At 46.7% G+C, this 25,842-nt stretch overlaps 2 protein-coding genes across 2 annotated transcripts; both read left to right on the top strand.

The window, feature by feature from the left end:
- Positions 1 to 7,356: 7,356 nt before the first annotated feature.
- LOC148385818 (janus kinase and microtubule-interacting protein 3-like) lies at positions 7,357 to 9,704 on the top strand. Its single transcript, XM_088399458.1, has 7 exons — positions 7,357 to 8,016; positions 8,101 to 8,412; positions 8,557 to 8,669; positions 8,751 to 8,867; positions 9,078 to 9,140; positions 9,227 to 9,325; positions 9,411 to 9,704. The coding sequence occupies exons 2-7, from the start codon at positions 8,211 to 8,213 to the stop codon at positions 9,702 to 9,704; spliced, it is 888 nt and encodes a 295-aa protein (XP_088255584.1). The 5' UTR covers positions 7,357 to 8,016; positions 8,101 to 8,210.
- Positions 9,705 to 9,808: 104 nt separating this feature from the next.
- On the top strand, positions 9,809 to 10,884 carry LOC148385817 (janus kinase and microtubule-interacting protein 3-like). The gene is made up of 2 exons (XM_088399059.1): positions 9,809 to 10,127; positions 10,207 to 10,884. Exons 1-2 carry the CDS (start codon positions 9,915 to 9,917, stop codon positions 10,321 to 10,323), a joined length of 330 nt encoding a protein of 109 aa, XP_088255185.1. The 5' UTR covers positions 9,809 to 9,914; the 3' UTR covers positions 10,324 to 10,884.
- The last annotated feature ends 14,958 nt before the right edge of the window (positions 10,885 to 25,842 follow it).

Raw genomic sequence — 25,842 nt, 5'->3', positions numbered from 1 at the left:
CCATGCCGCACTGAACAACACCATGCCGCACTGAACAACACCATGCCGCACTGAACAACATTATGCCGCACTGACGCATTGAACAACACCATGCCGCACTGAACAACACCATCCTGCACTGAACAACACCATCCCGCACTGAACAACACCATGCCACATTGAACAACACCATGCCGCAATGAACAACACCATGCCGCACTGAACAACACCATGCCGCACTGAACAACACCATGCCGCACTGAACAACACCATGCCGCACTGAACAACACCATGCCGCACTGAACAACACCATCCCGCACTGAACAACACCATGCCGCACTGAACAACACCATGCCGCACTGAACAACACCATGCCGCACTGAACAACACCATTCCGCACTGAACAACACCATGCCGCACTGAACAACACCATCCCGCACTGAACAACACCATCCCGCACTGAACAACACCATGCCGCATTGAACAACACCATGCCGCACTGAACAACACCATCCTGCACTGAACAACACCATGCCGCACTGAACAACACCATGCCGCACTGAACAACACCATGCCGCACTGAACAACATTATGCCGCACTGAACAACATTATGCCGCACTAAACAACATTATGTCGCACTGAACAACAGCATGCCACACTGAACAACACCATGCCGCACTGAACAACATTATGCCGCACTGAACAACACGATCCCGCATTGAACAACACCATCCCGCAGTGAACAACACCATGCCGCATTGAACAACACCATGCCGCACTGAACAACACCATGCTGCACTGAACAACATTATGCTGCACTGAACAACACGATCCTGCATTGAACAACACCATGCCGCACTGAACAACACCATCCTGCACTGAACAACACCATGCCGCACTGAACAACATTATGCCGCACTGAACAACACCATGCCGCACTGAACAACACCATGCCGCACTGAACAACACCATGCCGCACTGAACAACACCATGCCGCAATGAACAACACCATCCCGCACTGAACAACACCATGCCGCATTGAACAACACCATGCCGCACTGAACAACACCATCCTGCACTGAACAACACCATGCCGCACTGAACAACACCATGCCGCACTGAACAACACCATGCCGCACTGAACAACATTATGCCGCACTGAACAACATTATGCCGCACTAAACAACATTATGTCGCACTGAACAACACCATGCCGCACTGAACAACACCATGCCGCACTGAACAACATTATGCCGCACTGAACAACACGATCCCGCATTGAACAACACCATCCCGCAGTGAACAACACCATGCCGCATTGAACAACACCATGCCGCACTGAACAACACCATGCTGCACTGAACAACATTATGCTGCACTGAACAACACGATCCTGCATTGAACAACACCATGCCGCACTGAACAACACCATCCTGCACTGAACAACACCATGCCGCACTGAACAACATTATGCCGCACTGAACAACACCATGCCGCACTGAACAACACCATGCCTTACTGAACAACACCATGCCGCACTGAACAACACGACGTCGCACTGAACAACACGACGCCGCACAGAACAACACGACGCCGCACAGAATAACACAATACCGCACAGAACAACACAATACCGCACAAACAGTTTTAGATAATATTACGTCGCAGTCATGTGACGCGGACATGACGTCAATAGGCGGAACTCACGGCAAAATTATAATCCGTGGGCGTGGCTTGCAACAGGAAGTAGGAAAGCGGCAATTCTGGCAAACAAGACACAGCGGTTAGTAACACGATGACTAACAAGGCAAATATTTTTGTTTTCAGCTTGCAACTTGACCGTCTAGAGCGTACAAGGTAATTACAACTGTTTTTTTTTAGCCCTGAAAAGCGAGGGAGTGTGGCGTTTGGGAGGAATGTCGAACTCGGCGTCTGCTTCCAGCCACAGACGCCAAATTTCGACGATTATTTCGACTGGTCAACGGTTGTAAATTATTGCGTTGACTAAAAACTTTATTTAACTCTACTCTTAACTTTGCCGTTTCAGATATGCGGGTATTACACCGCGGAAATGACGTCAATAGGCTGAACTCTCGCCAAAATTCAAATCTGTGGGCGCAATGGCCTTGAGCGAGACACCGGATACAAACACGACGATTATCAACAGAAATATCTTTATTTTCTGCTTGCAAGTGGACCGTCTAGAGCGTACACGGTAAGTACAACTCATTGTGTTTAAAAAGATTTACGTTTGTGTAGTTTGCGTTGCGTTGTATCTGTGAATGTTGGTTGAGGCTAAATGTTAATGTTTAATTTCATTCCTTTAGGTTCCACGGTGTTTGTTGGCTGTATGTTTTCCACTGCAAGAAGAGGCTCGTATCATTGACCAGCAGGAGCTACAATGGTGAGTACCCCTTTCGTCTTCCATTTATGTTAAACACTTCCTATTTCATGTCTAACAGTACTCGATTTAACAAATAACCATAAATAAATACAGTGTGGGCAGTCACGTTAACATATGTGATTATCCTGCCTAATATGTTTATCACAAATATGTCACTAATCACTAATATGTTTATTTGTTTATCACAACACCTTTGGACCTTCAGCAATCGATTATTTCCCTTCATCTACATAGAGACAGAACGATGGTGTCTTAAACATCTCATTCATTTCACCAAATAACTTCACGCAGGTGGATAACGGCCGTCTCGGTCACGCTATGTTGCGTGATGCAGTTTTGAAGAACCAAATGCATTTATTCAATGAATAAGTCAAGCTAGTTCTATGTTTATGATGTTGTAAGTTACGGTACCGATTGAAGTTGAGTTCGAAGCCAGTGGAAAACAGCGCTGCGTTTGTGCTCTCCAGGTACAAATGTTGTGATCTCTGACTGACGACCGGGCGAGACTCGAGTAAGAGATGTCCAAACGAGCTCCGGCAGGGCGGGCCAAGGCGGAGCGAACGGACGCCCTTCAGGCCGCCAATGACGAGCTGAGAACCAAACTGATGGACGTCCAGTTAGAACTTCAGCAGGAGAAGAACAAGGTGAAAACCTCAACAGACAGACACTGCCTGCCTCCCTGCCTGCCTCCCTGCCTGCCTCCCTCCCTCCCTCCCAGTTTTCCCGATGTAGATTAGACATGCGTGTGCCATGACTGTGTCAGCCTACATCAACAAATGCACCGAGGACGTCAGCACCACTAAGAATATCATCACCCGGGGCAACCAACGACCCTGGATGACTGAGGAGGTACGTCAAACGCTACGAGCGCGGAACTCTGCCTTCAAGTCTGGCGACAAGGAGACACTGAGGACAGCGAGAGCCAACTTGAACCGTGCCATCAGGATAGCGAAGCGAGACCGCAGTCGAAAATTTCAGGATCGTTTCCACGACGTCAAAAACATCAGGAGTATGTGGCAAGGCATACGGGCGATTACAGACTACAACTCACTCTCCCCCCCCCCCCCCCCGGTGGGTGTAGTTGATGCTGACTTTCTAAATGGTCTAAATAACTTCTTTGGGAGGTTCAAGGCACTAAACGGCACTCCAGCAGTTAAAACTGTCCCCCATCAGGAAGAGGAGGTACTCTGCCTTGACTCCGCCGATGTGTTGAAGACCCTGAGGAGAGTCAACCCCTGTAAGGCCCCTGGCCCCGACAACATTCCTGGGCGTGTGTTCAGGGAATGTGCAAGTCATCTGGCTGGGGTCATCACAGACATTTTTAACACCTCGCTGGGCCAAGCCACAGTGCCGGCGTGCTTTAAGACTGCCTCCATCATTCCGGTGCCGAAGAAACCTCAAATCACCTCATTTAATGATTACCGGCCTGTTGCACTGACTCCGGTTATGATGAAGTGCTTCGAAAGGCTGCTTAAAGGTCACATCGTTTCCAGACTCCCCCTATTATTTGACCCGTTCCAGTTTGCCGACCGGCAAAACCGCTCCACTCAGGACGCCATCTCCTCCGTTCTTCACCTGAGCCTGGCTCACCTGGAGGAGAAGAACACCCATGTGCGGAGGCTGTTCCTGGACTTCAGCTCAGCGTTTGACACCATCATCCCACAGCATCTGGTAGGAAAATTGGAACACCTGGGCTTCAACACCCCCCTTCGCAACTGGCTGCTAGACTTCCTCAGCAACAGACCTCAGTCAGTCCGGGTCGGACAGAACACCTCTGATGTCATCACCCTCAGCACAGGCTCCCTTCAGGGCTGCGTCCTGAGCCCCCTGCTGTTCACCCTGATGACACACGACTGCGTCCTCAGGTTCACCACCAATCACATCGTGAAGTCAGCAGACGACACAACGGTGGTGGGGCTCATCAGAGACAACAACGACCTGGACTACAGAGAGGAGGTGGAGCAGCTGGTGGGCTGGTGCAGAGAAAACAGCCTGATCCTGAATGAGGAGAAGATGAAGGAGATCATCGTCGACTTCAGGAAAAAACAGCCTCACCACGCTCCACTGATCATCAACAGCTCAGCTGTGGAGGTGGTCAGCACCACCAAATTCCTGGGGGTCCACATCACAGAAGACCTCACCTGGACTATGAACACTACGGCACTGGTCAAGAGGGCACAGAAGCGCTTGTACTTACAGCGGAGGATGAGGAGAGCCCACCTGCCCCCACCCATCATGAGGACGTTCTACAGGAGCACCATAGAGAGCATTCTGACAAGCTGTCTCTCTGTGTGGTGTGGAGGCTGCACCGCCTCCGATTGGAAGAACGTGAGGAGAGTGGTGAGGACAGCAGAGAGGATCATAGGGGCTCCTCTTCCCTCCATTCAGGACATTTCATCTCAGCGCTGCATGTCCCGTGCCCGTAACATCATCAATGACCCATCACACCCCCACCATGGACTGTTCTCCCTGCTGCCCTCTGGGAAGAGGTTTGCAGCATCCGCTGCAGGTCCACCAGGTTCTGCAACAGCTTTTTCCCTGCTGTCATCAGACTGTTGAACACTAGAACTGTTGAGCTCTAAACTGAACTCTGCATCACACATTCACAGAACTGTACTTTATGACACTACGGACCTCTATCTTGCACTATCTCGCACTACCAACTTTACTGAACTTGTATAAACCCTTTAAATAGAAGTTTAATACATGGTTTAGCATTCCTCTGCACACTCTTGAATACTGTTTTGCCTACTTGCACTATTGCATAATTATCACTGCTGCACTTTATACTTATTTTTAATATATATATATATATATATATATAGTATATGTATATATATATATTTTCATAGGATATGTTACTTCTATTCAACTGCAATATCACTACTTTGTTGTAAGACGTATGCAACGGAATTTCGTTTTGTATGCACCATGTGCAGACAAGATGACAATAAAGTTTGTCTAAGTCTAAGTCTAAGTCATGTCAGGTCAGCTGTCTGGAGAGAGAGAGAAGTCAGGACCTGCGGCCGGAGCACCACCGTGCCACCGCCGCCATGACGGAACTCAAAAGCAAACTCCATGAGGAGAAGCAGAAAGAGTTAGCCATTACCAGGGAGACATTACTGCGGCAGCATGAAATGGAGCTGATGAGAGTGATCAAAATCAAAGATGGAGAGATCCAGCGACTGAATGCCTTGGTCCTCAGCCTGAGGGACGGCTCCATGGACAAGGTGATCCGCTCTATCCGTGTCTGACTATCCGCACGCCACGTCGGGCTTCGATGCGGCCGCTACCGTATTGTGTAGCTTGTCCCCAGTAAGCGTCGCGGCGCTCCGTTGCGGTCTCAACGGCCCGGTGTGGCGCAATGTCTGCTCAGGTGAGGAGGGGGGGCGCTTTGCTGGCGGAGGTGGAGGAGACGCGGCGGTGTCGGGAGACCGAGCGGTGTCGCCTCCACCAGGAGCGCGGAAGAAGCCCTGGCAGCGGCCCAGCAGGCCTGGCAGTCCCGAGCGGCCGAGCTCCGATCGGCTCATCACCAGCATCGGGAGGAGCTGAGCCGAACCAAGAGAGACTGCGAGAGGGAGATCCGCCGACTGGTAGGACTGATCAGATGCGCGGTGCGTGGCTATGTTCCCAATTTCGTTGTATACCTGCAGTGCAATGACACCTAAGGCATTCTATTCTATTCTATTTCACAAGAAGAAAATGTCCGGTTGCTCGCTTCGCTTTTGTCACAGCAAAGGTGTTCCAGTCGATTCAAGAAAAAAAATTGGCCGGTTGCTCTCTTTGTTTTTGTCACAATTCTGGCAAATGAGTTTGCCCGCCTGCCTGAGCGCTCCCCGTTTGTACATCCAGACGGATGAGATCAAGCTGAAAGACAGAGCGGTTAGTGTTTTGGATGAAGCCCTGGGGCCGGCCACGTCCACCGCCTTCAGCTGCAGACTCAGGCTGCCGAGCAGCAGATCGCTGCCCTGAGGGATTCCCAAAGGGCGGGCCTAAACTACCCTGGAAGTGGGGTCAACGCCGCTACTAGCAATCCTCTTCATTGCGTAAGCCACCTCATCACACACTTGCAGTACGCATGACTTAGTTCGTTGCTGGAGGAAGGTAGCACAAAAACAGTTTTGAACTTTGAACGAGTGCTTGTGTGTGTGTGTTGCGGGGCGTTTTCAGTCTCAGGAGGATCGGGACACGCGACGGTTTCATCTGAAAATCGCTGAGCTCAGCGCAGTCATCAGGAACCTGGAGGATCGAAACGCCCTGCTTTCTGAAGAGCGCAATGAACTGGTAATTTATTGACGGCACGCTTGAAGGTTTGCGCTACGTTTGATGCGCGCCATCCAGCGAGGCACCCATTGCGCTTGCTTATTAGTTGAGCGGCGCGTCGAGTCGGTTGCCTGGTAGATGTCTTTTATTGGGAGCCAAAGCCACGATTCCGTTCAAACCGATGCAAAAGGAATGGATACGTTCTGGCCCGCGTGTTGTGCGTCTTTCACATCCCGCACTTCATGCTTGCAGCTAAAGCGACTGAGAGAAACAGAAAGCCAGTTTCTGCCACTCCTGTACAAAAACAAACGCCTGAGCAGGAAGAATGAAGAACTCTCGCTGGTGCTGTGTCGCCTTGAAAACAAAGTGCGCTTTGTCACCCAGGAGAACGAGGAGATGGCAAGCTTGGTAAGTCGACGCGGACAACGGCGGCGTGCCAACAGAGTCCACTGCATTTGTGTTCCACAGAGAAGGCCTAGTTCGCTCAATGACCTGGACCGCGGTTGCGGCCAGCAGGACGGTGAAATGGAGTTCCTTCAAGTTGTGGAGCAGCGGCACATCATCGACGACTTGTCCAAGGTCTTCAGGCAGGCGACTCGGTGCACGTACGGCAGCGCCACGCTCGCTCGCTGTCGCCAGGAAATCTTTTCCGTCCAAAGCTTGGCCGGCGGCCGCCATCCAAAAAATTGGCCCCTTAAATTCCGACCTTTCAAGCAGGAGCATTGTGCGCACGCGTTTGAACACGCTTTAGACTTGTTTTGCCGTTTTCAGCAGCTCAAAGCTCCCGTTTTGTCAGCGCCTTTGCCACTCGCTGTGCGCTGAAAACGACGGACTTGCCCGGCTGCTCAGCCCGTCAACCATGAGCCGCGAGCGCGACATCATTGTCCGTAGGCAGCTAGTGGCAAAATGCACCCTGTTAGAGTTGCGCTCGCTCCAACTTATTTTGCAAGAACCACACGGGAGACAAGTAAGTTCTTTTGGACACCTGCAGGTGGAGAGTCCATCCGTTGTACGAATGAAGTCTGACTCTCGGCTCCTGCACGAGCATTTTAATTAAGAGAAACAGGGTGGGTGTAAGAGTGGATTGAATAGAGGAAGCCCTTGACCTCTAGTCAAAACATAGCAAGGGGTGTTTTACGACTTTGTGTAGGAAGGGATAAGCGATAGGGATAAATAAGGGATAAATAATATTATTTATTACAGGTTGCAGTCAAAGTCAAAGCAACATAATGATACGATAAAGATAATCTGGAAAACCCTGACACACCCTGTAGTTGTCACTTTTGGAAAAGACGAGCGTCCCTCCAATCATCGCCGGTGACGTGTTTTTCAGGCTCTGGAGACAGGAGCTCATGTCAGAAATGTCATTGTGAGTCGCGTTTGTTTCTGCGCCGGAGCCGTTCGTTCCCTTTGCATCCAAAGAATCTCAAAGGCGGATTATTTGTGTCGACAGGAGAGAGATTTGCTGCTACGATACCGACGTCGAGAATCTCTGAGGAGGAACAAAGCGTGAGGTCCTGCAAGGTGAGTCTGTTTGTTTGCGGCTGCTTGGTGTTGCGCAAGATGAAATGGCCTTTTTCTCGCTATCGTTCCTCTCGTCGATTCATCGTGAGGTGTCGCTTCAGTTTGTTCAGAGAGATGTTTGCTTCCGCGCCCGCAGGTCATCGAAACATTTTACGGCTACGACGAAGACGTGTTGGTGGACTCGAACGGATCGTCCTTGTCTTTTCACACCGACAGAACCCCCGACACGGAACCCGAAGAGGTAGCCCGCCATTTCTGCCAGCGTATTGGCACCAAACATTCCTCTTCAGCCTGGAATCGGACTCGTCTTTGCGTCGCGGGTGCTTTGTCGCCGGTCTGACTGATTCTGGTACTAGTGCTGTGTTGCATTGGTGTGTGCATGAAGAGGCGGAGCTTCGCTACCGCCAGCTGACGCAAGAATATCAAGCGCTGCAACGAGCCTACGCTCTGCTAGCCCAGACCAGCGAAGGGGACTACGACGCCGAGAAGGAGATCAAGGTGGCGCCCCTTCCCGCAACCCCCGGCCGGGTCGCAGCCTCCCCGTTCTCACCCAGCCTCGGGTGTTCTCTGGTCTGAAAGGAGGAGGAGGAGCCTCCCTCCTCCTCCTTTCAGACCAGAGAAAAGCTGATGGTAGAAATGGGTCACTATCAAAGCAGAGTAGCAGATCTGGAGTCAGCGCTGAAGCAACAAGGACAGGTAAGCTCATCAATGAGCACACCTTTTTCTCAGACAAAATAGCTACATTCTTCAGTCACTCATTCGTCTGGCATTACTGGACCAACCCCCCCCCCGAATGTGGCTGGGAAAATGCGGAGAAAAGCAAATGTCATTTTCCAGTCAACCAAAGAATTTGTAGATGAAAATGACACAACATTCCAAAGCTGTCCACGCGTTTGTCTCTTCTAGAATGTCAAGTGGGTGGAGGAGAAGCAGCTGCTGCGTCAGAGCAATCAGCAGTTGGCCGAAAAGGTGACGGAAAGAAAGGCGCTGGGCGGAGTCGCTTGGCGTCACACCCGTCGGGAAGCCCCGCAGATGAGGTCTGACTGTCTTTTCAGGTCAGGCGGATGGAGGCGGAAGAAGCGCGTCTGAAAGAGCACATCCAGGATATCCGAGACCAAAACGAACTGCTTGAGTTCCGCATCCTGGAGCTGGAGGTGGGAAGACTCGCACAAGCGTGTTGAGGCCAGAGATGTGACGGACGGACGGACGGACGGACGGATGCATGCCTCTGCCTTTCAGGAGAGGGAGTGGCGCTCCCCCGTCTTGAAGTTTCTGCAAGTCCGTTTCCCAGACGGCCTCAGCCCTTTGCAGATCTACTGCGAGGCCGAGGGCGTGAGCGTACGTAAGGCGTCCCTCGCAACCCTAACCTTAACCCGAGGTCCCAGAACACCTTACATTGCTCCTTGCGCCTTTCCCCCGGACATCGTCATCAGTGATCTGATGAAGAAGCTGGACATCCTGGGCTATAACGCCGTAAGTGTATGTCGAACTCCTTATGTTCGCACTCCACGAGACTCGGCGGCTCAAATGTGACTTTTGGAAGGCTTTGCGCTGAAAGAAGCTTGTTGACGCTGTGCCTTTGGGCTCTTCTATGTTCTGCAAGCAGAAGGGCTACCTGGATGAAGAGTTGGACTTCAGGAAGTGTTCCATGGACCAGGCTCATAAGGTAAGCCTCCCTCAAATCTCCCGCCGGACCACTGATGGACGAGGATTGCGGCCCAGAGGATCCTGGAGCTGGAGGCCATGTTGTACGAGGCGCTACCGCAGCGGGACTGCCCCGCCACGGACGGCGAAAAAGCCAGCCACGCTGGCGTGAATGACGTGCTGACGGCGGATCAGAGAGAAGAGCTTAGGAGCGCCGTGGACCAATGGAAGCGAGCCCTGATGTGCGAGTTGAGGGAGCGCGACGCTTGCATCCTCCAAGAGAGAATGGATCTGCTGCACAGCGCGCAACAGGTAAGGGCCCAAAGCCAGCCCGGCACTTACTTGCACGCTTACTGGCTTTTGAATGCCACTTTCCATTTGTCCGTCCTAGAGGAACAAAGAGCTGAAAGAATTCATCGAAGCTCAGAAGAGACAAATCAAACAATTGGAGGAGACGTTTCTGTTTCTCTTTCTATTCTTCTCCTTGGCCTTCATTCTGTGGCCCTAACACCAGCTGGTGAGTGAGCTCCAGCGGCACCGCACTCGACACCTCCGATACACTGCCAGCCGGTCTCAGACGTTGGCAGACGCTCCGATGCCAACGTATACCCCCCGCCACGGTGACAGAGGCACCGCGTCACACCGGCGCTCATCCAATCAGAAGGCAGGAAAAGCAAATTCACATGCAGGGCACTTTTGAACCAGAAGAGAGCGCCACAAAAAACGGTTGTTGCCCCAAACGCGCACTAAAAAGGGTCAGAATAACAAGAGTCCCACTGGCCAGCCGGGGCCACCCGTCCAGCTGTTTCTTCAGGGGGGAAAAAAATTGGAGTCACCGGTGAGTACATTTTGCATTTAGCTCTGCTTTTCTGCTTCTGTCTTCAAGTGTGTGGCATCCTGCGATCAAAGATTCAGCCAACCCCAAAGCGGTTGACCTCAACGTCCCACCACCATGCCTACCAGAGCAGGTGACATGATGCTTTGGACATCCTTCCGTCTCAGATGCCCAAAAGTACTCTTTGCCACATCTGCGGCAATACGGTGTCTTTTCAAAGGTGCAAATAAATCCAGCGTGGGCGGAACACGCACGTCTTCGGTTTTTCCCGCTTTGTTTGTGTGACAGCTGTTGTGAAAATTTTATACAAATAAAGTTGTATAGTACAGGTTTGGCCAAGCCGCAACTCCCGAACCGCATGCGGCTCTTTTATGTTCATATCAACATTTGTGTGTGTGTCTGTGTGTGGGGGGGGGGGGTTGTGCGTGTTGGCTTCACTTGAGTTCAATTTGGTATTTTGGTCATAAGCGCATGTGGTGAAATTCCACAAAGTAGGATGGGCAAACACATTTCTTTAAACTATGAGTGTCAATTGGGCTCTCGAAATGGCAGGGAAAAGATGCACAGCAAAACGAAAATACGTAGATGAACACAGGACGTTTTAATCAGAGTGGGAAAGTTTCTATTTTTTGTTGAACGTGATGGCAAACCATTCTGCCTGATATGTCAGACCTCAGCGCATTTCAAAGATTCAAATCTTCAGCGCCATGCACTTCAGCTCACTCCATGCTAACATTGATCAGGCGTCGAACCCGCAACATCATGCTTAAGAGGTGGCCATGCTAACCAGTGCGCCATTATGTCAACGCATAATAACTAAGTCTACTGATCAAAACAGCGGTTACTATATGACGTCGCTACGTCGTGGTCACGTGACGCAGACAAGACGTCAATGGACGTGGGCAGAGTTAACTTGTTTAAAAGGGAGTGGGCAGAAGAAATATTTAATTTATTTAAATCTATTTTGAGTGCACACCATTATGCCAATGCATAACAACTGTAAATCTACTAAACAAAACAGCGGTTGCTATTTGACATCTGCCACGTCGTGGTCACGTGACATACGTGACGTCGATGGGCGTAACTTTCGCCGGAATTCAAATCCGCGGGGAGAGTTAACTTGTTTAAAAGAGAGTGGGCAGAAGAACTATTTAATTTATTTAAATCTATTTGGTGTGTGCGCCATTATGTCAATGCATAACAACTGTAAGTCTACTAAACAAAACAGCGGTTGCTATAGGACGTCTGCCACGTCGTGGTCACGTGACGCGGACGTGACGTCGACGCCTACTTTACATCCCACCGATCACAGGACCCCTCGGCTGCATAACCGTGCCCCCTTCCCAACCAATCGGATTTGCTATACGCGAAAACGACGCCAATGGAAAGAGCTTCCGCCCAAATTTAAATCCGTGGGCGTGGCTCGCAGCAGGAAGTAGGAAAATGGCGGCGATGTTGACAAAGACACGGCGGATGGTAACATACGACTAACAAGAGAAATATTTTTATTTTCTGCTTGCAACTGGACCGTCCAGAGCGTACACGGTAAGTACAACTCATCGTTTTTAAAAAGAAGTACTTTTGTTGCCCTGAAAAGCGAGTGAGCGTGGCGTTTGTGGGGGACGTCGAATTTCGACGATTCTTTCTGGTCAACGGTTGTAAATGATTGTGTTGATTAAAAAAGAAAACTTGATGTAACTCTACTTTTAACTGCCGTTTCAGATAGATTTGGAATTGCATCACATCCAATTTTGCCTAGAGCGTACACGGTAAGTAACACTCGTTGTGTTTAAGGAGATTTACGTTTGTAATAGCAGAAGTGTAGCCGCGTTGCGTTGTACGTGTGAATGTTGGTCCAGGCGAAATGTTAATGTTTAATTTCATTCCTTTAGGTTCCACGGTGTTTGTTGGCTGCAAGTTTTCCACTGCAAGAAGAGGCTCATATCATTGCCCAGGAGCGAGCTACAATGGTGAGTAGCCATAACATTTATGTTAAACACTTCCTATTTCATGTCTAACAGTACTTGATTTAACAAATAACCATAAATAAATACAGTGTGGGCACTGAAGTTAACATATGTGATTATACTGCCTAATCTGTCACCGAGTAGATTGTTGCAAAGTAATATAAGATCCAAAGTTGTAATTCAGAATAGTTTTCAAAAGAAGGCCATTAGAATTATATACAAGTCTGATTACCCTGAACAAGCTATTAATTAAATCACAAATTCTTCAATTCAAAGATTTGGTAGATTATCAGACAAATAATGTCTAACAGTAATTGATTTAACACATCACGATAAGTAGATTGAGTGTGGGCACTCTCAAGTTAACATATATGATTATACTGCCTAATCTGTTACAGAGTATGTTGTTGCCAAGTAATGTAGAATAGATCCAAAGTAGTAATCCAGAATAGTTTTGAAGAGGCCATTAGAATAATAAACAAATCTGATTACCTTGAACATAATAACAAGCTAAGTGTTTAATATGTCCTATGAAGTCAAAATTGGGCACCATCATGTGGTGAAATTTGGAATTGCATCACATCCAATTTTGCCTGGGAACAAACAGATTAAATAAATCTTAGTTTTGAATAAGCCACTCCTTCTCAAACAAGTAAACTCTGCCCATTTCGCGCAGTAGATGTTCTGTTAATATCTAGTATTTATACAAAGTCATAATTTAAATTGCTTTCAACCTTCATTCATCGGTTCAACCAACATTACTCGCTCTTATTACCAACTTGTATTGATTTAACTAAGCGTTTAATACTTCCTATCAGGTCTCAAGGCAAGATTTGGCAAAATACAGTTTCAGCAAATCCAATTTTGCCAGGGAACAAAAATAGATTAAATAAACTAAATAAGTCTTCTTCCCATTAAATAAATCAGAAAAGTCTGTCTTGTAACCAGTCCTCTTCAAACAAGTAAAGTCTGCCCATTTTGTGCCGTAGATTTTGTGTCTATGCCTAGTATTTAAACAAAATCATAATTTAAACGACTTCTTTCCTTCATTCACTTTGGAAATTTGGAATTGCAGCAAATCGAATTTTGCCAGGGAACAAAAATAGATCAATTAAACTAAATAAGTCTTCTTCCCATTAAATAAATTAAAAAAGTCTGTCTTGTAACCAGTCCTTTTCAAACAAGTAAAGTCTGCCCATTTTGTGCCGTCGATTTTGTGTTAATGCCTAGTATTTATACAAAATCATAATTTAAAGGACTTCATTCCTTCATTCACTTTGGAAATTTGGAATTGCAGCACATCAAATTTTGCCTGGGAAGAAAAGTAGATTAAATAAATTTAATAAGTCTTACTACTTCCCATTAAATAAATTAAAGACGTCTTACTTGTTCCCACTCCTTTTCAAAACAGTAGTTTAAAACGAGGGCCCTTCACTCAATCTTTAACCTCAACCCCGCACGTTGTGTTGTATCTGTGAATGTTGGTTGTGGCCAAATGATAGTTTTCTTTCATTCGTTTAGGTTCCAAGAAAACTTGATGTAACTCTACTTTTAACTGCCGTTTCAGATAAGCGGGTATTACGTCGCAGTCATGTGCCGCGGATATGACGTAATTGCCCGAACCTCCGCCAAAATTCAAATCTGTTGGCGCGATGGCCGTGAGCCACTGAGCAGCGACGATTATCAACGGAAATATCTTTATTTTCTGCTTGCAACTGGACCGTCTAGAGCGTACACGGTAAGTAACACTCATTGTGTTTAAGGAGATTTACGTTTGTAATAGCAGAAGTGTAGCCGCGTTGCGTTGTACGTGTGAAAATTGGTCGAGGCGAAATGTTAATGTTTAATTTCATTCCTTTAGGTTCCACGGTGTTTGTTGGCTGCAAGTTTTCCACTGCAAGAAGAGGCTCGTATCATTGACCAGGAGCGAGCTACAATGGTGAGTAGCCATAACATTTATGTTAAACACTTCCTATTTCATGTCTAACAGTACTTGATTTAACAAATAACCATAAATAAATACAGTGTGGGCACTGAAGTTAACATATGTGATTATACTGCCTAATCTGTCACCGAGTAGATTGTTGCAAAGTAATATAAGATCCAAAGTTGTAATTCAGAATAGTTTTCAAAAGAAGGCCATTAGAATTATATACAAGTCTGATTACCCTGAACAAGCTATTAATTAAATCACAAATTCTTCAATTCAAAGATTTGGTAGATTATCAGACAAATAATGTCTAACAGTAATTGATTTAACACATCACGATAAGTAGATTGAGTGTGGGCACTCTCAAGTTAACATATATGATTATACTGCCTAATCTGTTACAGAGTATGTTGTTGCCAAGTAATGTAGAATAGATCCAAAGTAGTAATCCAGAATAGTTTTGAAGAGGCCATTAGAATAATAAACAAATCTGATTACCTTGAACATAATAACAAGCTAAGTGTTTAATATGTCCTATGAAGTCAAAATTGGGCACCATCATGTGGTGAAATTTGGAATTGCATCACATCCAATTTTGCCTGGGAACAAACAGATTAAATAAATCTTAGTTTTGAATAAGCCACTCCTTCTCAAACAAGTAAACTCTGCCCATTTCGCGCAGTAGATGTTCTGTTAATATCTAGTATTTATACAAAGTCATAATTTAAATTGCTTTCAACCTTCATTCATCGGTTCAACCAACATTACTCGCTCTTATTACCAACTTGTATTGATTTAACTAAGCGTTTAATACTTCCTATCAGGTCTCAAGGCAAGATTTGGCAAAATACAATTTCAGCAAATCCAATTTTGCCAGGGAACAAAAATAGATTAAATAAACTAAATAAGTCTTCTTCCCATTAAATAAATCAGAAAAGTCTGTCTTGTAACCAGTCCTCTTCAAACAAGTAAAGTCTGCCCATTTTGTGCCGTAGATTTTGTGTCTATGCCTAGTATTTAAACAAAATCATAATTTAAACGACTTCTTTCCTTCATTCACTTTGGAAATTTGGAATTGCAGCAAATCGAATTTTGCCAGGGAACAAAAATAGATCAATTAAACTAAATAAGTCTTCTTCCCATTAAATAAATTAAAAAAGTCTGTCTTGTAACCAGTCCTTTTCAAACAAGTAAAGTCTGCCCATTTTGTGCCGTCGATTTTGTGTTAATGCCTAGTATTTATACAAAATCATAATTTAAAGGACTTCATTCCTTCATTCACTTTGGAAATTTGGAATTGCAGCACATCAAATTTTGCCTGGGAAGAAAAGTAGATTAAATAAATTTAATAAGTCTTACTACTTCCCATTAAATAAATTAAATACGTCTTACTTGTTCCCACTCCTTTTCAAAAAAGTAGTTTAAAACGAGGTCCCTTCACTCAACCTTTAACCCTATTTATTCACCTTCTAGGCTAAGTGTTGAAGGCTAAGTGTTAAAGGCTAAGTGTTAAAGGCTAAGTGTTAGAGGCTAAGTGCCAGAGGCTAGGCGCCAGAGGCGAGTTTTTGTGGGCTGAAGTTTTAGTGGGGTTAGTGTGAATACAATCCAAAAGAATACAACAGAATACAATACAATAGAATATAATACATAGATTAAATTCAATAGCTCTTACTACTTCCCATTAAATAAATTAAATACGTCTTACTTGTTCCCAATCCTTTTCAAAAAAGTAGTTTAAAACGAGGGCCCTTCACTCAACCTTTAACCTCAACCCCGCACGTCACATTGTGTTGTATCTGTGAATGTTGGTTGTGGCCAAATGATAGTTTTCTTTCATTCGTTTAGGTTCCACGGTGTTTGTTGGCTATGTTTTCCACTGTCAGAAGGATGAAAATACAAAGTACAACGCTTGGACGTGGGCGAAGACGTCACCGGTGAGTCCTTCCTTCCTATTTATTTACCTTCTAGATGCTAGAGGCTAAGTGTTAGAGGCTAAGTGTTAGAGGCTAAGTGTTAAAGGCAACACAATACGAACAACACAACACAATACGAACAACTCAACACAATATGAACAACACAATATGAACAACACAACACAATACGAACAACACAACACATTACGAACAACACAACACAATACGAACAACACAACGATACTGCACTGAACAACACGATACCGCACTGAGAAACACGATACCGCACTGAACAACACGATACCGCACTGAACAACACCATGCCGCACTGAACACCATGCCACACTGAACAACACCATCCCGCACTGAACAACACCATGCCGCACTAAATAACACCATGCCGCACTGAACAACACCATGCCTCACTGAACGACACCATGCCGCACTGAAAGACACTATGCCGCACTGAACGACACCATGCCGCACTGAAAGACACCATCCCGCACTGAACACCATGCCGCACTGAACAACACCATCCTGCACTGAACAACACCATCCCGCACTGAACAACACCATGCCGCACTGAACAACATTATGCCGCACTGAACATTATGCCGCACTGAACAACACCATGCCGCACTGAACAACACCATGCCGCACTGAACAACATTATGCCGCACTGAACAACACCATGCCGCACTGAACAACACCATGCCGCACTGAACAACACCATGCCGCACTGAACAACACCATGCCGCACTGAACAACATTATGCCGCACTGAACAACACCATGCCGCACTGAAAAACACCATCCTGCACTGAACAACACCATTCCGCATTGAACACCATGCCGCACTGAACAACACCATCCCGCACTGAACAACACCATCCCGCACTGAACACCATGCCGCACTGAACAACATTATGCCGCACTGAACAACATTATGCCGCACTGAACAACACCATGCCGCACTGAACAACACCATGCCGCACTGAACAACACCATGCCGCACTGAACAACATTATAACGCACTGAACAACACCATCCCGCACTGAACAACACCATGCCGCACTAAACAACATTATGCCGCACTGAACAACATTATGCCGAAATGAACAACACCATGCTGCACTGAACAACACCATGCCGCACTGAACAACACCATGCCGCACTGAACAACACCATGCCGCACTGAACAACACGATCCCGCATTGAACACCATCCCGCACTGAACAACACCATGCCTCACTGAACAACACCATGCCGCACTGAACAACACCATGCCGCACTGAACAACACCATGCCGCACTGAACAACACCATTCCGCACTGAACAACACCATGCCGCACTGAACAACATTATGCTGCACTGAACAACACCATGCCGCACTGAACAACACCATGCCGCACTGAAAAACATTATGCCGCACTGAACAACACCATGCCGCACTGAACAACACCATCCCGAACTGAACAACACCATGCCGCATTGAACAACACCATGCCGCACTGAACAACACCATCCTGCACTGAACAACACCATCCCGCACTGAACAACACCATGCCGCACTGAACAACACCATGCCGCACTGAACAACACCATGCCGCAATGAACAACACCATCCCGCAATGAACAACACCATCCCGCACTGAACAACATTATGCCGCACTGAACTACATTATGCCGCACTGAACAACATTATGCCGCACTGAACAACATTATGCCGCACTGAACAACATTATGCCGCACTGAACAACACCATGCCGCACTGAGCAACACCATGCCGCACTGAACAACACCATGCCGCACTGAACAACACCATGCCGCACTGAACAACACGATACCGCATTGAACAACACCATGCCGCACTGAACAACACCATCCTGCACTGAACAACAATATGTCCTATGAAGTCAAAATTGGGCACCATCATGTGGTGAAATTTGGAATTGCATCACATCCAATTTTGCCTGGGAACAAACAGATTAAATAAATCTTAGTTTTGAATAAGCCACTCCTTCTCAAACAAGTAAACTCTGCCCATTTCGCGCAGTAGATGTTCTGTTAATATCTAGTATTTATACAAAGTCATAATTTAAATTGCTTTCAACCTTCATTCATCGGTTCAACCAACATTACTCGCTCTTATTACCAACTTGTATTGATTTAACTAAGCGTTTAATACTTCCTATCAGGTCTCAAGGCAAGATTTGGCAAAATACAGTTTCAGCAAATCCAATTTTGCCAGGGAACAAAAATAGATTAAATAAACTAAATAAGTCTTCTTCCCATTAAATAAATCAGAAAAGTCTGTCTTGTAACCAGTCCTCTTCAAACAAGTAAAGTCTGCCCATTTTGTGCCGTAGATTTTGTGTCTATGCCTAGTATTTAAACAAAATCATAATTTAAACGACTTCTTTCCTTCATTCACTTTGGAAATTTGGAATTGCAGCAAATCGAATTTTGCCAGGGAACAAAAATAGATCAATTAAACTAAATAAGTCTTCTTCCCATTAAATAAATTAAAAAAGTCTGTCTTGTAACCAGTCCTTTTCAAACAAGTAAAGTCTGCCCATTTTGTGCCGTCGATTTTGTGTTAATGCCTAGTATTTATACAAAATCATAATTTAAAGGACTTCATTCCTTCATTCACTTTGGAAATTTGGAATTGCAGCACATCAAATTTTGCCTGGGAAGAAAAGTAGATTAAATAAATTTAATAAGTCTTACTACTTCCCATTAAATAAATTAAAGACGTCTTACTTGTTCCCACTCCTTTTCAAAACAGTAGTTTAAAACGAGGGCCCTTCACTCAATCTTTAACCTCAACCCCGCACGTTGTGTTGTATCTGTGAATGTTGGTTGTGGCCAAATGATAGTTTTCTTTCATTCGTTTAGGTTCCAAGAAAACTTGATGTAACTCTACTTTTAACTGCCGTTTCAGATAAGCGGGTATTACGTCGCAGTCATGTGCCGCGGATATGACGTAATTGCCCGAACCTCCGCCAAAATTCAAATCTGTTGGCGCGATGGCCGTGAGCCACTGAGCAGCGACGATTATCAACGGAAATATCTTTATTTTCTGCTTGCAACTGGACCGTCTAGAGCGTACACGGTAAGTAACACTCATTGTGTTTAAGGAGATTTACGTTTGTAATAGCAGAAGTGTAGCCGCGTTGCGTTGTACGTGTGAAAATTGGTCGAGGCGAAATGTTAATGTTTAATTTCATTCCTTTAGGTTCCACGGTGTTTGTTGGCTGCAAGTTTTCCACTGCAAGAAGAGGCTCGTATCATTGACCAGGAGCGAGCTACAATGGTGAGTAGCCATAACATTTATGTTAAACACTTCCTATTTCATGTCTAACAGTACTTGATTTAACAAATAACCATAAATAAATACAGTGTGGGCACTGAAGTTAACATATGTGATTATACTGCCTAATCTGTCACCGAGTAGATTGTTGCAAAGTAATATAAGATCCAAAGTTGTAATTCAGAATAGTTTTCAAAAGAAGGCCATTAGAATTATATACAAGTCTGATTACCCTGAACAAGCTATTAATTAAATCACAAATTCTTCAATTCAAAGATTTGGTAGATTATCAGACAAATAATGTCTAACAGTAATTGATTTAACACATCACGATAAGTAGATTGAGTGTGGGCACTCTCAAGTTAACATATATGATTATACTGCCTAATCTGTTACAGAGTATGTTGTTGCCAAGTAATGTAGAATAGATCCAAAGTAGTAATCCAGAATAGTTTTGAAGAGGCCATTAGAATAATAAACAAATCTGATTACCTTGAACATAATAACAAGCTAAGTGTTTAATATGTCCTATGAAGTCAAAATTGGGCACCATCATGTGGTGAAATTTGGAATTGCATCACATCCAATTTTGCCTGGGAACAAACAGATTAAATAAATCTTAGTTTTGAATAAGCCACTCCTTCTCAAACAAGTAAACTCTGCCCATTTCGCGCAGTAGATGTTCTGTTAATATCTAGTATTTATACAAAGTCATAATTTAAATTGCTTTCAACCTTCATTCATCGGTTCAACCAACATTACTCGCTCTTATTACCAACTTGTATTGATTTAACTAAGCGTTTAATACTTCCTATCAGGTCTCAAGGCAAGATTTGGCAAAATACAATTTCAGCAAATCCAATTTTGCCAGGGAACAAAAATAGATTAAATAAACTAAATAAGTCTTCTTCTTTTCAAAAAAGTAGTTTAAAACGAGGGCCCTTCACTCAACCTTTAACCTCAACCCCGCACGTCACATTGTGTTGTATCTGTGAATGTTGGTTGTGGCCAAATGATAGTTTTCTTTCATTCGTTTAGGTTCCACGGTGTTTGTTGGCTATGTTTTCCACTGTCAGAAGGATGAAAATACAAAGTACAACGCTTGGACGTGGGCGAAGACGTCACCGGTGAGTCCTTCCTTCCTATTTATTTACCTTCTAGATGCTAGAGGCTAAGTGTTAGAGGCTAAGTGTTAGAGGCTAAGTGTTAAAGGCAACACAATACGAACAACACAACACAATACGAACAACTCAACACAATATGAACAACACAATATGAACAACACAACACAATACGAACAACACAACACATTACGAACAACACAACACAATACGAACAACACAACGATACTGCACTGAACAACACGATACCGCACTGAGAAACACGATACCGCACTGAACAACACGATACCGCACTGAACAACACCATGCCGCACTGAACACCATGCCACACTGAACAACACCATCCCGCACTGAACAACACCATGCCGCACTAAATAACACCATGCCGCACTGAACAACACCATGCCTCACTGAACGACACCATGCCGCACTGAAAGACACTATGCCGCACTGAACGACACCATGCCGCACTGAAAGACACCATCCCGCACTGAACACCATGCCGCACTGAACAACACCATCCTGCACTGAACAACACCATCCCGCACTGAACAACACCATGCCGCACTGAACAACATTATGCCGCACTGAACATTATGCCGCACTGAACAACACCATGCCGCACTGAACAACACCATGCCGCACTGAACAACATTATGCCGCACTGAACAACACCATGCCGCACTGAACAACACCATGCCGCACTGAACAACACCATGCCGCACTGAACAACACCATGCCGCACTGAACAACATTATGCCGCACTGAACAACACCATGCCGCACTGAAAAACACCATCCTGCACTGAACAACACCATTCCGCATTGAACACCATGCCGCACTGAACAACACCATCCCGCACTGAACAACACCATCCCGCACTGAACACCATGCCGCACTGAACAACATTATGCCGCACTGAACAACATTATGCCGCACTGAACAACACCATGCCGCACTGAACAACACCATGCCGCACTGAACAACACCATGCCGCACTGAACAACATTATAACGCACTGAACAACACCATCCCGCACTGAACAACACCATGCCGCACTAAACAACATTATGCCGCACTGAACAACATTATGCCGAAATGAACAACACCATGCTGCACTGAACAACACCATGCCGCACTGAACAACACCATGCCGCACTGAACAACACCATGCCGCACTGAACAACACGATCCCGCATTGAACACCATCCCGCACTGAACAACACCATGCCTCACTGAACAACACCATGCCGCACTGAACAACACCATGCCGCACTGAACAACACCATGCCGCACTGAACAACACCATTCCGCACTGAACAACACCATGCCGCACTGAACAACATTATGCTGCACTGAACAACACCATGCCGCACTGAACAACACCATGCCGCACTGAAAAACATTATGCCGCACTGAACAACACCATGCCGCACTGAACAACACCATCCCGAACTGAACAACACCATGCCGCATTGAACAACACCATGCCGCACTGAACAACACCATCCTGCACTGAACAACACCATCCCGCACTGAACAACACCATGCCGCACTGAACAACACCATGCCGCACTGAACAACACCATGCCGCAATGAACAACACCATCCCGCAATGAACAACACCATCCCGCACTGAACAACATTATGCCGCACTGAACTACATTATGCCGCACTGAACAACATTATGCCGCACTGAACAACATTATGCCGCACTGAACAACATTATGCCGCACTGAACACCACCATGCCGCACTGAGCAACACCATGCCGCACTGAACAACACCATGCCGCACTGAACAACACCATGCCGCACTGAACAACACGATACCGCATTGAACAACACCATGCCGCACTGAACAACACCATCCTGCACTGAACAACACCATCCCGCACTGAACAACACCATGCCGCACTGAACAACATTATGCCGCACTGAACAACACCATGCCGCACTGAACAACACCATGCCGCACTGAACAACACCATCCCGCACTGAACAACACCATCCCGCACTGAACAACACCATTCCGCACTGAACAACACCATGCCGCACTGAACAACATTACGCTGCACTGAACAACACCATGCCGCACTGAACAACACCATGCCGCACTGAACAACACCATGCCGCATTGAACAACACCATGCCGCATTGAACAACACCATGCCGCACTGAACAACACCATCCTGCACTGAACAACACCATGCCGCATTGAACAACACCATGCCGCACTGAACAACACCATCCTGCACTGAACAACACCATCCCGCACTGAACAACACCATCCCGCATTGAACAACACCATCCTGCACTGAACAACACCATGCCGCACTCAACAACACCATGCCGCACTGAACAACACCATTCCGCACTGAACAACACCATGCCCACTGAACAACACCATCCTGCACTGAACAACACCATCCCGCACTGAACAACACCATGCCGCATTGAACAACACCATCCTGCACTGAACAACACCATCCTGCACTGAACAACACCATGCCGCACTGAACAACACCATGCCGCACTGAACAACACCATGCCGCACTGAACAACACCATGCCGCACTGAACAACATTATGCCGCACTGAACAACATTATGTCGCACTGAACAACACCATGCCGCACTGAACAACACCATGCTGCACTGAACAAGATTATGCCGCACTGAAAAACACCATGCCGCACTGAACAACACCATCCCGCACTGAACAACACCATGCCGCATTGAACAACACCATGCCGCACTGAACAACACCATGCTGCACTGAACAACATTATGCTGCACTGAACAACACGATCCTGCATTGAACAACACCATGCCGCACTGAACAACACCATCCTGCACTGAACAACACCATCCTGCACTGAACAACACCACCCCGCACTGAACAACACGATCCCGCACTGAACAACACCATGCCGCACTGAACAACACCATGCCGCACTGAACAACACCATGCCGCACTGAACAACACCATGCCGCACTGAACAACACCATGCCGCACTGAACAACACCATGCCGCACTGAACAACACCATGCCGCACTGAACAACACCATGCCGCACTGAACAACACCATCCCGCACTGAACAACACCATGCCGCATTGAACAACACCATGCCGCACTGAACAACACCATCCTGCACTGAACAACACCATCCCGCACTGAACAACACCATGCCGCATTGAACAACACCATGCCGCACTGAACAACACCATCCCGCACTGAACAACACCATGCCGCACTGAACAACATTATGGCGCACTGGACAACATTATGCCGCACTGAACAACACCATGCCGCACTGAACAACACCATGCCGCACTGAACAACACCATGCCGCACTGAACAACATTATGCCGCACTGAACAACACCATGCCGCACTGAAAAACACCATGCCGCACTGAACAACACGATCCCGCATTGAACAACACCATCCTGCACTGAACAACACCATGCCGCACTGAACAACACCATGCCGCACTGAACAGCACCATTCCGCACTGAACAACACCATGCCGCACTGAACAACACCATCCTGCACTGAACAACACCATCCCGCACTGAACAACACCATGCCGCATTGAACAACACCATGCCGCACTGAACAACACCATCCTGCACTGAACAACACCATGCCGCACTGAACAACACCATGCCGCACTGAACACCATGCCGCACTGAACAACATTATGCCGCACTGACGCATTGAACAACACCATGCCGCACTGAACAACACGATCCCGCATTGAACAACACCATCCTGCACTGAACAACACCATGCCGCACTGAACAACACGATGCCGCACTGAACAGCACCATTCCGCACTGAACAACACCATGCCGCACTGAACAACACCATGCCGCACTGAACAACACCATGCCGCACTGAACAACACCATGCCGCACTGAACAACACCATCCCGCACTGAACAACACCATGCCGCATTGAACAACACCATGCCGCACTGAACAACACCATGCCGCACTGAACAACACCATTCCGCACTGAACAACACCATGCCGCACTGAACAACACCATCCCGCACTGAACAACACCATGCCGCATTGAACAACACCATGCCGCACTGAACAACACCATCCTGCACTGAACAACACCATGCCGCACTGAACAACACCATGCCGCACTGAACAACACCATGCCGCACTGAACAACATTATGCCGCACTGAACAACATTATGCCTTACTAAACAACATTATGTCGCACTGAACAACACCATGCCACACTGAACAACACCATGCCGCACTGAACAACATTATGCCGCACTGAACAACACGATCCCGCATTGAACAACACCTTCCCGCAGTGAACAACACCATGCCGCATTGAACAACACCATGCCGCACTGAACAACACCATGCTGCACTGAACAACATTATGCTGCACTGAACAACACGATCCTGCATTGAACAACACCATGCCGCACTGAACAACACCATCCTGCACTGAACAACACCATGCCGCACTGAACAACATTATGCCGCACTGAACAACACCATGCCGCACTGAACAACACCATGCCGCACTGAACAACACCATCCCGCACTGAACAACACCATGCCGCACTGAACAACATTATGGCGCACTGGACAACATTATGCCGCACTGAACAACACCATGCCGCACTGAACAACACCATGCCGCACTGAACAACACCATGCCGCACTGAACAACATTATGCCGCACTGAACAACACCATGCCGCACTGAAAAACACCATGCCGCACTGAACAACACGATCCCGCATTGAACAACACCATCCTGCACTGAACAACACCATGCCGCACTGAACAACACCATGCCGCACTGAACAGCACCATTCCGCACTGAACAACACCATGCCGCACTGAACAACACCATCCTGCACTGAACAACACCATCCCGCACTGAACAACACCATGCCGCATTGAACA

The sequence above is a fragment of the Syngnathus floridae genome, chromosome 15 (assembly GCF_059516105.1).
Source record: "Syngnathus floridae isolate MCC-2025c chromosome 15, RoL_Sflo_1.0, whole genome shotgun sequence".
NCBI lineage: Eukaryota > Metazoa > Chordata > Actinopteri > Syngnathiformes > Syngnathidae > Syngnathus > Syngnathus floridae.
This window is presented reverse-complemented; position numbering and strand designations above follow the sequence as displayed.

What these genes read in the sequence shown, in the direction of transcription:
- LOC148385818 (XM_088399458.1), top strand. Translation starts at nt 8,211, where the DNA reads ATGAAATGGCCTTTTTCTCGCTATCGTTCCTCTCGTCGATTCATCGTG. An exon ending in ATCAGCAGTTGGCCGAAAAG is followed by an intron (nt 9,141 to 9,226) that starts GTGACGGAAAGA and finishes CTGTCTTTTCAG; the next exon opens with GTCAGGCGGATGGAGGCGGA. An exon ending in TCCGCATCCTGGAGCTGGAG is followed by an intron (nt 9,326 to 9,410) that starts GTGGGAAGACTC and finishes TCTGCCTTTCAG; the next exon opens with GAGAGGGAGTGGCGCTCCCC.
- LOC148385817 (XM_088399059.1), top strand. Translation starts at nt 9,915, where the DNA reads ATGTTGTACGAGGCGCTACCGCAGCGGGACTGCCCCGCCACGGACGGC. An exon ending in TGCTGCACAGCGCGCAACAG is followed by an intron (nt 10,128 to 10,206) that starts GTAAGGGCCCAA and finishes TGTCCGTCCTAG; the next exon opens with AGGAACAAAGAGCTGAAAGA.